This window comes from Nanorana parkeri, unplaced genomic scaffold, assembly GCF_000935625.1.
Source record: "Nanorana parkeri isolate BGI_ZX_2015 unplaced genomic scaffold, ASM93562v1 scaffold1881, whole genome shotgun sequence".
NCBI lineage: Eukaryota > Metazoa > Chordata > Amphibia > Anura > Dicroglossidae > Nanorana > Nanorana parkeri.
In genome coordinates this window covers 209,273-224,836 of record NW_017308149.1, presented here as the reverse complement: position 1 = coordinate 224,836, position 15,564 = coordinate 209,273, and the positions used below count along the sequence as shown (strand labels likewise).

At 43.1% G+C, this 15,564-nt stretch overlaps 1 protein-coding gene and 1 long non-coding RNA gene across 2 annotated transcripts in view; one reads left to right on the top strand and one right to left on the bottom strand.

Annotated features, from left to right (window-relative positions):
• The window catches only part of LOC108800021, a 15,671-nt gene extending 15,588 nt beyond the window's left edge, over positions 1-83 (top strand). The window contains exon 3 of the long non-coding RNA XR_001942066.1: positions 4-83. This is a non-coding gene — a long non-coding RNA (uncharacterized LOC108800021). The remainder of the gene's footprint in view (positions 1-3) is intronic.
• Positions 84-119: 36 nt separating this feature from the next.
• The window catches only part of ARPC5L (actin related protein 2/3 complex subunit 5 like), a 129,891-nt gene continuing 114,446 nt past the window's right edge, over positions 120-15,564 (bottom strand). Inside the window, exon 4 of the mRNA XM_018571965.1 lies at positions 120-305. Coding sequence (XP_018427467.1) covers positions 243-305 — 63 coding nt within the window. The 3' untranslated portion in view covers positions 120-242. The remainder of the gene's footprint in view (positions 306-15,564) is intronic.

Below are 15,564 nucleotides of genomic sequence, written 5' to 3'. Positions count from 1 at the left end.
TAGATAGTCAATATAGCATCACTTTGCTGAAGAGGACTGGTGCCTGGAACAAAATATACCCCATTAAACAAACATACATTCATATCTTGTCCACAATCAGTAATAAGAAGCATTCCCAATTAAATTTTCCAAAACAGTTTTAATATATAGCACTCTGCAGACAGATTGGCCTCTGCATCCACTCTTCCTTCACTCTGCTGGACACCGGAACAGGTCATTCTGAATTTAGCTAATACAGTCTTTTACACAGTTTTTCGTGAGGTCAGAACTCGTACTATTGAACCAAGGCCTCCTATTACTAATGCCTGTGGGAAGAAAAAGAAATATGTTAACCGTCTATACATACCTATCAATCAGAAACATACAAACTTCATTCCAAGTTAGGAAAAAAAAAACCTGAATTTTTGTACTCGCCATAAAATCCTTTCCTTGCAATCCATGTAGGAACATGGGAAGTCTTAAACCTTCAGTTATACTACAGCCTAGAGGAGGAGTAGACACTGGCAAGTGCATAAACCCGGAGGGTGGGACCTGTGTCCCTCGATTAACTCCCAAAAAAAGATTTGACAGCGAGTACAAAAATCCAATTTTCTTTCTTGTCCATTGTGCGACACAGGAACTCCTAAACCTTCAGGATGTCCAAAAGCAGAGGGGTGGGCAACACAGCCAACAGCAACTTATGTAAAAAAGTAAAAAATAAAAATGCGGGACTTCCAACAGCCGCCTGAAGGCCCTTATACACAAAGCTGGCATCAGATAAGTAAGCAACGTTCACCTGGTATATCTTAGAGAATGTGTGAACAGAAGACCAGGTGGCCGCCTTGCAAATACGAAAAACAGAGGCCAAATACCAAAAAGCCCAAGAGGAGCTCACTGTCCTAGTGGAGTAAGTCTTCACTGGAAAGGGGGAAATCTGACCCTGAAGATCATAAGCCTGAATATTGGGAGCATGATGATGTATGTCACCACTGTGGCGCTGTCTGACTGGATCCAAATTAGAGGGCCATTAAATAGGAGGGTTCAATGCTGAAGAGACATCCAAATCACCTGAAGTTCCATGATTTTGTTTTTTTGTACAATGAACAGGAGGGACTGGAGCTATGACCTCTTGGTCAAGAAGTCTGGGGAGTATCGATGCAGATTGGCAAGTTGCTGAGGTGATGTAGGGAGCTTTGAGGTAAGAAACTGAGAAAGAGAACACGACGAGTTTGTAACCCTGGGACACCACCGCTTGCAGCCAGGCATCATTAAGGGGGGAGCACACCTTTATGCAGAGGAGGGCTTTTTGGTGGAGTTGGTCTAAAGAGACATTTCTCATAGGCCATCAGGATTAAATGTTTCTGGCAAGAAAGTTCCACAGTTCAGCACTTTAGCGCAAGGGCCCCTGTGCATATGCCTTGCCAAAGGACTAATGCAAAATAACTGGAAAAGCAGGTGCAAGAGGAAGGTGTTTGCAGCATTAGAGGCCCTATAAAACCCAAGACCAGAAATTGTACTGGAAGAGGCAATAGGTTGAACCTCTAGCTTCAGAGTAGTGTGCACCACATGAATATGAGCTAAAAATTATCTCCTTTAATTTGGGAGAAATAGCAGTGAGCTGTGCTCATCAGTCAGAGATTTGAGCACTTTGAATCAGTCTCTGTTGCAGATGGCTCAGAAAGTGCTAATGCCATAGGTAAATAAGATACTGAACCTGCTGGAGAAGGCATGGTAGCATGCTTGCAGCATCTACTATTGGTAGCGAAGAGTTAGTGGCTAGAACTGTCACCAGGTGTCTAAAGAAGAAAAAATGTTGCTAGAAGAAATTACAGGTAACCATTCAAAACAGCAGTGCTAAAAAAAACCATGACGTCCACCCTCCTAGTACCCTAGCAAAACACTAAGGAATGCTGGTAATGGGAGGAGTTATACCCAGAGACTTTTAAAAAAAGTATTTGTTCCCCAGTCTCCAATCCTCCTGTAGGTGGCAGTATTATAGGAGGCTTAAGACTTCCTGTGTGTCTCAACGGATGACAAAGAAAAAAAATGCAAGATGCTAAATGGAAGGTTTCAAAGAAAGATTAACATTTTGAAAACTCATTTTCATCTTGTAACACCATGAGGTAATCCACATTAAGAGCTCATGAATAAGTTGAGAGGCTGTTCAGTAAACATGTTTGTGAAGGTTCTCATTCACCCAGGTCATGGTATACTGTAAAAAATAAATTAAGGCAACTGGACTTGCTGTATTTTTCTTGAAGACGTTTCGCTGGTGATCCGACTAGCTTTCCGAATTCAGAGTGACAAAAATTCTCTAGAAATAAATAAGGTCAATCAAAATGATCTGTTTATCATAAACAGCAAGGGGTCAGATAACTCATAAAGGTAAGCCGTTGATTGCATTTGCATGATTGGAGCTAGCAGGTGTTATTAACCGGCCCAGAGAGAGGTGTTAAAACAGCATTGTATTTGTCAGACAATAGATGTCTCACCCCCACATTTCTACATAAATGGCCTCTTTTACATCTCTTTTTAAGGAGAACTATGGGGTCAGTGTTCTTCCCCATAGTTCTCCTTAGGGTAACGGGAGGACACAAACTAGCGTCCTCCCGTTACCCTAAGCTCAGTATACGGCGAGCTACAGCTCGCGGTATACTGAGACGCCGGAGCGGATCCTGACTTAGATGACGGGATCCGCTCAGCTGCGTGAGTGACAGCTGGCTCTGCCTATCTAGCTGTACCCGCCCCCTCCCCCGTCCGTTCCGCCAGTCAGCGCTGGCAGATCGGAGCGGGGAGAGGGGAATCCAGCCCCTCCCCCTGTCACAGCAGAGAGCCGTGACAGGATCGAGAGGCGAGCGAACCCGGTATGTGTTCGCTCACCTCCCGATCTACTGAGCCGACCTGTGACAGTCTCATTGTCACAGGTCGGCTAGAACTATGAGGTGAGTGAAAAGCACTCACCTCATAGTTCTCCTTTAAACCAGTCATCCTCCCTGTTTAGGATGCATACTTGACTGTCGTCAAAAGGTGTGACCTTTTTCCTTTAGATATAGGTACACTGCTGAATCCTGACCAGGGGGTTTGGCTCTTCTATGCTGGGCCATTCGCTGATGTAACTGTTGTTTTGTTTCACCAACATACAATTCTGAGCACTCCTCACTGCACTGGACTGCGTATGCTGCTGCGTATCTTACTACGATGCTAAGGTGACCGCTCTTTTAAGAACAACAACATGCTTGAAGCCCTAGCAAGAGACCCAACCAGTGCTTACCAGAAGTCAGTTATAGGCCTACTACAACAGCTACAAAAGGACAACGCCATTGATTGGGCTATGTATCATCGCCTCTACCCTGGCGAAGCTCCTCCGTGCATATATGGACTACACAAGGATGGGACCCCTCTAGGGCTAATTGTCAGCAGCATCAACTCTGACCTACAACGTGGCAAAATATTCAGACAAGAGTTCTAGCTCCCTTGGTCGGAAACACATAGCATCACATACAGAACTCCCAGGATTTTGCTACCAAAATCCAAACATTTATATTAGGCACAGAGGAAACTAATAATGATATGTTACAGCCCTCTTCAAAAGGCATACCCACCATAGAGGCAATTGAAACAGTGAGAAAATGGTTGCTACTAGACAACCCCCTAGGCAGCAGAAAATAACTTAACCCAGATCAAGTGTGTGCCTTATTGGACCTTTGCCTGAGTACCACTTATTTCAAGTACAAAGATAAGTACCTGCTATTTGACTCCCACCATCCTCTAGATCACAAACTGGGAGTCATCAGTACTCTACAGCACTGGGCAGAGAAAATCCCCACCAGCACAGAGGCCAAGGCGAAGGAATTCAAACACCTCAGAGGGGCCCTTAAAACTTGTGGGTATCCAGACTGGGCCTTTGTCAAAACAGAAAGAAGGAGAGAGAAGAACACCATGACTATCAGTGAGGGTGAAAAGCATGACAAACAATAGAATACGGTCATCCCATTTGTAGGTGGTATGTCTGAGGAATTCGGAAGGATTTTTAATAAACATCACATCCCTGTCTGCTTTAAACCCAGCAACACACTGAGGCAACTACTTGTTCACCCAAAAGACCCAACGCCTAAACACAAGATGAACAACATTGTGTACGCAGTACAGTGCAGTGTGGAGTGCTCAGAAATGCATGTTGGTGAAAAAAAACAGCAGTTACAGCAGCGTATGGCACAGCATAGAAGAGTTGATGCTGCTGACAATTGGCCTGATAGGGGTCTGATCCTTGTGTATCTTAGGAAGTCCATATATACACGGATGAGTGTCGCCAGGGTAAAGGCGAAAATACATAGCCCGATCAATGGCTTTGTCCTTTTGTCTTTGTTGTAGTAGTCTATAACTTTTTTTCTTGTAATCACTGGTTGGGTCTCCTCTTCCTAGAAATAAATACAAAAAAATAGAACATGGGGTTTAAAGAGGCGCACACAATTGCATGATTTCATTAAAAAAAAACTAGGGCTGGTAATAATTACAATTTTCGTGTTCGATTAATCAAAACATTTTTTTATCGATTAATTATAACGCACATACAGATCCAACTACATTGGCCTATACAGATACAGCACAGCAATGAAGTAATAAAATGAACTAGGATCACACTAATCCAGCACGTTATTAATTTCACGTGCCCCACTGAATATGGCCGCCGCTTGAGTGGGGCAACTCAGAATAACGTGCTGCATTACAAATATATTTACATAGTATAGTAAAACAGCAAAGCCCTAAGGGTGATTTAAACATAAGTATTAGCTTAATATTTGAAGTAGCAGCACCTGTCCATTCCATTTCATTTAAGGACCTGATTGCAACATAATATCAGTAAATTTCAATGGGCACATTTCTGGGAGCGAGATGGGGGGGGTGTGTTAATGGAGAGCCACATAGTGCATATATATAAGTTTAAGATAAGACAGAAGCTTGGTGCTTCTTGGGCAAACTTACCGGCCCAAGTGGCTCCGCCGGCTAACGAAGGGAAGAGGGGAGGAGTCCGGTGACGTCGATGTCCGTGACGTCACCGGATCTCCGACGGGACTCCCGGAAGTCGGCGGAGAGGTGAGTCTTTTCATTTTCGATCAAAAGAATTTTAAAATCGATCAAAAAGTTTAACGATAAATTGAGGAATTAATCGTTAATTTCCCCAGCCCTAAAAAAAAACCATGTAGTTTATTTATCCATATGTAGCTCAAATTATAAAAAAAGGTGATAATACACATACAAGTTAAAACCCTGATAGGATCCACAACCCCATCATTCCTTGTTATGCAGTGAGATTACATACAAATACCAATGTGGAAAATCTATTGTTAATCATGTTTCATTTTTAGTAGTTCTTGTATGTTTGATCAATCCGGAATTTTTCCAATTGGTTGCATGTTCAAAGATTTTGTTCCAACGCATTTCGCTTATGCGCTTCTTCTGGGGACCTAGGGTAACCAATCTAATATAAACACATAATTACTTAATACAAAATATGTATACTCTTTGCAACATCAAGTACAACTCTTTCACATCTAGCATGTGGTGTCCATAAGAGGCAGTACACCGCTATTTACCTGGCCTTAGATGTCAGCAGCAGTCAAGGATTCTGAGAAAGGCAAAAAAACCGAATCTGCCCTCCCCCTATTCACTTTGCGGCGAGGACACTGGGATGCCAGAGGACGGAGGATAAAGACCACCCAATATTAGTTTGTTTGTAGAATGCTTTTCTTATATATTCCTTTGTTAAACCGTGAGGAGGAACAGGTATATGATTCTTTCAAAAAACCTGTTAGACCAGAGTTCAAAATTTCCACTCGCCTGCTCGCATTTTGTGAGTGGAAATAAAAGTAAGGGCGAGTGGAAATTCAGCTGGTGTATTAGGGCTCACACTCTCTCTTCCTCATGCTAATGCTGCCCCACCGACAGACACGCCCAAACCACTGCTGGACTCACTGAGTTTCCTTTGCTGGCAGACACGCCCACACAACTGCTGGAAGCGCTATGTCCGTGTGTGCTTTGGATATCCCAGTGGAGCCACATACTAACAGGTCAGATGCCGGGGATGATGAGAATCACTAAGCGGGGGGGAGGGAGGAGGGTGGCTGTGTGTACAATATGTTATCTCAAACTAAAGCTTAAATGCAAGTGCTATTTGAGATAACACAAGGTGTAGTGCTCACATTAAATAAATAGTTGAATAATAGTATCAATCAATATTAAGTAAATAATATTAGTAAATAACTAATAATTAAATAGTAAAATGAATGCGTTGCAGGGTCCTGAGTCTATTACATTGGAGGGTCCCGAGTCTATTCCGTGGCATAGTACAGAGTCTGGGGCAGTCCATGTACCCATTGCACTCCTTACCGCTGATCCATAGTAATAGGTTGGGTGCATCAGTAGTCGACGGATGGCCACCGTCTGAATAGTATAAGAAATTATGGACACCGGCACTCCAAGGTAGAATAACGTCTTTTTATTGACGTTTCATTCAACAATACACTTATTGCAACGTTTCGGGGTCACACAGGATCCCCTTCATCAGGCAGAACAAGTAAAAATTGCAGGCATACATGGTAAGTATTTATACACATCCTTATAAACCAATCCCAATGCCCAAAGGTGATCCCATGATGTCACAGCGACATCATATTCCCACCAAAATTCAAACTACAGTGATTACTGTATTCAGGGAAGAAGTGATCAAAACCTAGTTGCACGATATGATGCATAACCACGACCAGAGATGAAATAGTACAGTGTCTAGGGAGCTCACTTATGTGTCATTCTGCTGCTGGCGATATCTGTCTGCATAGCAGCTGTTCCAGGAGCGTAGATCGGCCAAGCAGGGGGCGTGGTCAGCCGCTGTCAGTGCCTAGTCATGCCGCACCCCCAGCTGTCATGAGGATCGTGTCCTACAGTGACAGGCCGCGCATGCCCGAAGGGGCGTGGCGCCGGCCACGTCACTGATTGTCATGGTAGCGGCGGGACGCTGCTGTCAAAGCCGCCGCCACGTCATTTCAGTACACAGCGCCGCTCGTAGCAGGAGCTACATCTCGCCGTAGCCCCGTATCATGGTGTAACCAGACACTATGGGAGCAATGTTGGCATATAAAAAGGAGGAGACATGGGGCTAGTGACAGCACAAGCATAAGACATGCTCATCATCACATTGCACATGTGTTTACATGCACTGCATGCGTGACAGGACAGATCTGCGGGGGGGCCAGGGCCAAGGGCATTTAGGTATTTCATGGTCACAGGGGCATGTGAACATACATGATCAGAATAGTCACAAGAGCATGTGAACATACATGATCAGAATAAAGCATTTTCATAGCCAGAGGAGCGTGTGACACATACATGATAAAATTAAGCATTTCATAGTCAGAGCATAATGTGACACGTACATAATCCACATGGAGCAAGCAAAGACAATACCATGCCCATAGAGTTCATATTGTCTTGTTTATACACACACATTATTATGGGGGGATTATCTACATTGCATATATCCAAGACTGCATGGGTTTATGGGACAAGAACTTGTATATAGATATATATATATATATATATATACATACACACACACATATATATATACAAATATATATATATATGTAGATGTAAAGCTTTTACTTTTGACGTTTTGTATAGTGTAACAGGTTTTTTGAAAGAATCATATATACCTGTTCCTCCTCACGGTTTAACAAAGGAATATATAAGAAAAGCATTCTACAAACAAATAGTGGGTGCCGTCTTTATCCCCCGTCCTCTGGCATCGAAGTGAATAGGGGGAGGGCAGATTTTTTTTTTTTTTGCCTTTCCTCTGTATTTAGGATTCTTGACTGCCCCTGACATCTAAGGCCAGGTAAATAGTGGCGTACTGCCTCCTATGGACACCACATGCTAGATGTAAAAGAGCTGTAATTGATGTTGCAAAGAGTATACATATGTTTTTATTAAGTAATTATGTGTTTATATTAGATTGGTTACCCTAGGTCCCCATAAGAAGCGCATAAGCTAAATGCATTGAAGCAACATCCTTAAACATGCAAGCCATTGGAAAAATTCCAGATGGATCAAACATACAAGAACTACTAAAAATGAAACATGGATAACAATAGATTTTCCACATTGGTATTTGTATGTAACCTGGCTGCATAACAAGGAATGATGGGGTTGTGGATCCTATCATGGTTTTAACTTGTATGTGTATTGTCACCTTTTTATAATTTGAGTTACATATGGATAAACTACATGTATTTTTATGAAATCATGCAATGGTGTGAGCCTCTTTAAACCCTGTGTTCTATTTTTTGTATTTAATTCTAATTAAGAGGGGTTGAGGTGCCTTTCGGAATGCAGGAGTCTAGGTTATTAATTGTGGAAAATTGGGTCTCTTCCTAGGGCTTGATAGGTGTTGTTACTGTTTAGAAGTGTGGTCATCTTAGCATCGTAGTAAGATATGCAGCAGCATATGCAGTCCAGTGCAGTGAGGAGTGCTCAGAATTGTATGTTGGTGAAACAAAACAACAGTTACACCAGCGAATGGCACAGCATAGAAGAGCCAACCCCCCTGGCCAGGATTCAGCAGTGTACCTATATCTAAAGGAAAAGGGTCACACCTTTGAAGACAGTCAAGTGCACATCCTAGACAGGGAGGATGACTGGTTTAAAAGAGGTGTAAAAGAGGCCATTTATGTAAAAATGGAGAAGCCAAGCTTGAGTAGAGGTGGGGGTGTGACATCTATTGTCTGCCACATACAATGCTGTTTTAACACCTCTCTGGGCTGGTTAATAACACCTGCTAGCTCTAATCATGCAAATGAAATCAACACCTTACCTCCAGGACGTCTTTTAAAAGGTCTCTTATTCAAAAATCAGAATGCTTTGTGTATCATAGCAAGGAGTTATGATAAACAGATTTTAATTCTAAAATCTGAAAAATCTGAATTGAGAAAGCTAGTCGGTTTACCTGCAAAAATTCTTCAAGAAAAATACAGCAAGTCAGTTGCCTTGATTTATTTTTTACAGATATGTTAAGTAAACAGTTTTTATGAGTTTCTGAGGATCTATTACAATAAATGGGAAATTAAGTGCCAATGTGAGTAAATGCCATTCTTTATGTACAATATAGTTTGTTTAACCAGCACTTTGAAATTACCCATATCAAGTCCTGCTCAGGCTCAATGCACTGCCAGCACACAATTTGTTTGGATGTACAGGAAAATATTTTCAAAAACATGTTAAGATGCACATGTTTTTATATGAAAAATACATAGATTATTGAACACGTAAGTGAATGAGCTCACAAAGGTACACACTTACTAGCCACGTTTCCCACCAAATGACTACCTAGGAATGATGTCATACAGTGCAATCCAGATTTAAAATGTTAACTTAACTGGCAGCATGTGCACTTGCCTTTTAAGAGAAAAGTTCAATACAAGCACCAAGCCATAATCCAACTGAAATTTCACAGACAGAATGACTTGTATTTAAGTCAGTCTGTTTGCCTGACCTAACTTCTTGCTCAAACCCCTTCCAGTCTGTGGCCCTGCAGCTTTTTAGTACAGCTTGGGAGATCTTATAGTGCTGAACATAAACAAAGGCAGTCACGGGAAAGCGATGTTCTCCTCTGGTAGTTTAACACTTTGTCCCATTCTGAAAGTGCGCTTCTCAGTAGTCAAAGGGGTCACATTACCTAGAGAAAGTTGTATTGTATCCATCGCACAACTTATAGGCTTGCCTAAAGTTCTACAGGGTGTTGTAATGAATTGGTGGATGGCACCATTATGTAATAGACCTTCACCAACACACATTGATATAGTGCTAATTTCGTCTTTTATTAACATAAAGCCAATTTTTTTCGGGACTTCACAGGATCCATTTCTCAAGACCAGAGTAATGCACAAACATCAGACATAGAGCTTAACCCCTTAGTGACACAGTTTCAGAAAATGTTTTAGTTTCTGGGGACCGAAGCAATTTTGCTATTTTTGCTTTGTGTTTGTTTAACCATAATCTCCATCTTCCTCATTCTTTGCACCTACACATATTATGTACCATTTGAAAAAAAAGACAAAATGGAATATAATTTGATGTGCCACTATATATAATTTTTTTATTTAAAAACAAGTACAAGGGGCGCATGCGTGGACCCCGCTAAGATGGCTGCTTAGCGTGGGAGCTCCGCACCACGGCGGCCACGACACCTCACCCCCGGCTCACAGCGGCCCCACACAGATCCCCTGTAGCATCTTGGAGCCCAGGTGCCTACCTGGAGAAGCGGCCCTCTCTCGGGCCGGTTCATAGCCGTGCTCCGTGGTCACATGCCCAGGAAGCGTCGGACGGCTCCTCCCCCTGCTCACTGACAGCTTGGAGATGCGCCGGCGGTCGGTGCTTGGCTATAGGTGGGGGAATCTCGGACTGTTTACTGCTCCTAGCCTGGTTGAATTCTGGTGATCTGATGGGGATGTGGACGAGGATCAGGCAATGCTTCTTTACAAGAAATTATCCTCTCTGCTGCAGCCAATATCCTTATATCGGTCTCTGCAGGAGTTGAAGAAGTAGCATGCATGAGTTGCTGTTGGACCCTAAGAGCTTACCCCCTCTCAGCTGAACCGCAAGTATCGACCAAAGTGTCCAATAATATATACTATTGCTGCTGATGTCTATATCAGATTGATTGGTCTTCTATAGTACTGAACTAACCTTGCTTATAAGTGATTGGTGAACTATGCATTGTATATATTGTCGCCAGTTTCAAGTGCATAGGTTAGAGGCTTCAGAGGCTTTAATCTCCACGGCTTGTTTGCATATCGCATGGAAGTCCCCTAAGTTGGGGGCCATAAATATATTTACAGGACATACCAGATCTCGATGCCGGGAGGAAGGCCTAAAAAGTCTAGAAAACAATCACAGAAGAAACAGCCTGATATTCGGAAATCCAAGATGGCTGAGGCACCATCGTCGTCCCCTATACAGCAAAAACAGATTTGAGTCAGGCATAGTGATGTGGAGGATTAATCGGACTCAATACATCGGACTACAGTGAGCACAGACTCCCCTGATCAAAAATCACCAGCTTCTAGAACGTACATTGGAAGAAATATTATTCACTCAGCGGAATTTCCCAGCTGAATATAAACCTCCAGGTAAGCGGAGGGGGGAATATAGCTCAGTGGACATGGCAGATGACAACCCCCTGATTATTAAATTGTCTGAGATCTTGGACAAAGGGCTAGCCCGCACCGCAAAGCAGATTACAGCGGATATTAAAATTGACATACAGGAACTGGGCTCACGGATCGATGCCATTGAGCAAAAAGTTGACGCTACAATTGTCTGTACTAATGAAAACAGTACTCACACTATACAGACACAATTGAATGAAGCCTTAGCCAAGATAGATGATCTAGAAAATCGATCTCGGAGGTGCCATTTTAGGATCAGGGGATTACCAGAATCTGTTACGGATCTGGAGGCCACCGTTCGATCATTTATGAAGGACATTCTTCTGGATATTCAAGACCATAAGCTTGATTTAGATAGGGCATATAGGGTGTCTAGCGCACGGCACCCTGAGGGCCAAGCCCGAGATGTTCTTGTTAAGCCACATTATCAGATCAAAGAAATGTTTATGGTTAAAGTTCGGAACTCCCCTGACCTGCAGATGGCATCTTACCCGATACAAATTTTTGCGGATATCTCCCCTGTTACCATCCAGAAAGAGAGAACTTTAAGGCCCCTTCTTCAAATCTTGACTAAGCACGCTATTAAATATAGATGGGCCTTCCCACTAAGAGTGCATTTCTATTTTTTTTACCAAATAAATTTTTATTGGTTTGCATTTGTAAAAGAATAAAACAAACAGACATTTACAATTATAACTTACAAGAGAACATTCGGCACCATTTCTGAAGTTACATAAGTATATGCATTTGGCACATAGGCATAACAGGAGGCGGTATGTCCGCGCAAAAATAATGCAGTCCTGGTACAGCAATGTGAACAGTCCTCGACTACACAGGAACAACAGTCACATAAATATCTCAGACATCATAATTTAGCAGCACCTCTCTACATGCTGGTGTTGGCACACTACAGTCCTGTAGTATTACCATCTCATAAGAGGTCCGGCTATCATTTATAAAGTGACGTGTCTGGTGATATAAACATCTGGGCCACCACCTCAGCAGGTTCCGTAGAGTCACAAAACCTTGTAATCTAGGAGGTGCCCCAACCGAGTGCCACCTAGTGACCGTACCTTGTGCTAGCATAGGTGTGGGCCAGATGTTGGTACCTGACAAAACTAACATACACCACAACAGGGGGGAGGAGGGTATAGGGAGGTGAGAGGGGGCAGGCAAGGAGAGCAGAGGAAGAGAAAGGAGAGGTAAGACTCGGATTGCGCGGAGGCATATAACATCACAAAGGTTCTGTAAGGTAAGTTACAGTGAGCAGAGCCACCGTAGGGCAGAGGACGGGAAGTACATGTCGATCCAGGGAGACCAGGTGGTTTTATATTTGTTCATATGATTATTAAGCTGTGCTGTCCTTTTCTCATGCGCCATAACCCAATTGACGTGGTTGACTACACTATGGATACTAAGGGATTTGGTAAGCCAATTCTTAGCGATTTCTCTCTTAGCGGAAGTACACACCTGCATGAAGAGGTTAAATTGTTTACGGCGGAGTCCTTCAGGCTTGCAATTAAGCAATACGAAAAATGGACTCTTGGTCAGGGGTTCCGAGAATAGTGACGACAGGAGGGCGAACACTTCGTCCCAGAAGGCCGAAGCATGCGGACAGCTCCACCAGATGTGGAAGAAGGTGCCTAGTTCTGGGCATCCCCGAAAGCAGTTGGGGGAGCAATGCGGATTGTAGACAGCCACTCTGACAGGTACCCGGTACCAGCGCAAGAGGACTTTGTAGTTAATTTCCAACATGCTTACACAGCGCGAGCTAGATTTCGTATTTGCCCAGGATTGTTCCCAGCCGTCATCATCTATTGGGGACTCTAGGTCCTTTTCCCATAGGGGGACATACGAAGGAGGGGGTGTATCCGTGGGGGTAGTTAAATGTGGAAGTTAATATAGGTATGAGGTGGTCTTTAAAGGCAACATAATAAGCCGCAGTGAATCCATCCATTCCCGGTGCGTTTGCCACGAGAAAGTGTGGCGATTGCAAGGCGAACCTCATCTTCCATGATAGGTTCTTCAAAGGAGGCTACTTGGGAATCTGATAAGTGAAGTGCATTTCTATTTTAAAGATAAGGCCCTACTCCTTTTCTACACTGTCTGAGGGAGAAGTGGTGCTATTACAGTTGGGCTTGCATTTAACGGAGCCCCTACAGTCGGGCAGGAGTCCTCCGCAAACTATTTTGAACAGAGGAAGAGTAAACATCCTGCTATCACCACTTTGGGAACGACCACGTCTACGGTCCATAGCCCCCACCACCCCGATTGGATGAGAAGCCACGGGGGTTGAAAAGACTACTTTCCCCTAACTGAAAACTACAAGTCCTTTTTGGGGTCTGAGAAAAGTACATACTAGGAAACAATGTATTCTAAGCCGTCTTCTGTGCATCTTAGGTTTTAATATGGTCTGGCCAGACGCGGGCTAGGCCCGCTGGCCTCCAGATGCCGGGCTGATGTAAAGTTATGTAGGCACAGTTGGGATTATGTCAGAAATCACTTTAACACGTATTTATATTTGGGGGCAATTATTAGGTGAGGTGGCAATTATTAAACACGTGGAGAACGTCACTAGCACTATAGACACGATAGGAAGTTAATATTAGGGTATAGATACAGAATAGGTAAATAAATGGGGGTTCAGATTTTAGTTTTGAGGGTAGGAGATACGAGGAGAAATTAATTTAAATAGGGAATCGAAGATGACACATTATTTAAATCACACATCACCTTTGGATGTTAATTGATATTCAGTTATGGGAACACTGAATCAATTATCTTACAGTGCGCACTTGTAATGTCACATGAAATTTAGAAATTTAATAGGAATCACGGGGTAAAGGTGAGATACACAGATTAAATTGTTAAGTATTGGGATGGGGGGTCAGGGGAACACTACACTTCCAGAAATGGTTAGTGAAATCACTTGGGTTTGCTCACAAGTGTAAATTATTTTTGTATTAACGTTCTGGAGATGCGCCAACTGTGAAGGGTAGGTATTAAGAAGTTATTAGAGGAGGGCAAGGACAGACCAGTGAAGACAGGGACATGATCTTATTACAGTTGACGGTATGGGTCTCTCCCAGTTCGGGCCAAGTGAGACACTTAGGCCGGAACACAGAAGGGATCCGAATATCTGGGGGAGATCAATCGAGGACTGCAAGCCCTTTAGGGGAATAGGGAAAGTAAACATGAAGAAACAACCAAACTGGAGAATCTTTTCCTTAAGAAAGAATACTGACTGGTGGGACGCAGTCGGCCAGTGGGTTTAATGGGAGTAATGAGCAGGGAAGGGGGCGACCCAATGGCTGACGGTAGATATCCAGTTGTAGATGTCCAGTTGTGGTGCAATGTATTAAATACTGCTGGGACATTGACCAGGAGGTTAAACGGGTTAAATGGATTGCTAGCAGGGATTACCGAACTGAGATTATAGATAACAGATATTGAATTGAGGATTTCTCTTGTGAGCACGTAGGGATTAAATGGAGATGGGACTGGACATTAATTTTGAACCCTTACAATTTTCTAGGAATCCCAATAGCCCAGATCCGTCAGTTTAATTAGCTTCGGGTGACAAGGAACTAGGGGTAGCAACCTCAATTAGATAGGTATGTCGAGTAGTATATAAATACAGTGAGGATGCCAACGTGGAATAAGAAATTTTGTTCGCTTACTGTGTATTATATCAATGCCACAGAGCCGGGGCGAGGGGAGGCTGCCGTTGGAAGTCGTGCGCCCTTACAAAAATAGATGTACTTTTGCTACAGGAAACGCATTTTATTAACAGTTACAACCCATCTTTTATACATAAGCAGTATACGCAGTATTACTTGGCTAATACGATAGATAAGTCCAAAGGGGTGGCCATTTTTTTCGCTAAGCATATACCTTTCAAGTTACAGCTGGAAATTAAAGACCCTGAAGGACGATACTTATTGGTGAAGGGCATCATTGGGGATCAGTTGTTTACATATATCTCCTACTATGCCCCTAATGCTGCTCAAATTCCCTTTTTTATTCATTTGTTTGCGGTTCTTTCGCCACATATAGAGGGCACAGAGGTATTAGCCGGGGACTCCAATTTAGCTCTGGATCTCAATCTCGACAAATCTTATCCTCTCAGCACCAGACTGAAATCCCCCCTAAACGTGGAGTGAAGTTGGCAAAGCTCCTCTACTTGCATAATGTGGTAGATGCATGGCGTGAGTGTAATCCCTCCACTAGGGATTACACCCATTATTCTTATGTTCACTCTACTTATTCACGTATTGACCATATTTTTGTCCCCCCTCGAATGTTGGGTGGTATCAGATCAGTAAAAATTAGGGAGGTGTCTTGGTGTCTCTGGTTGTGATGACTT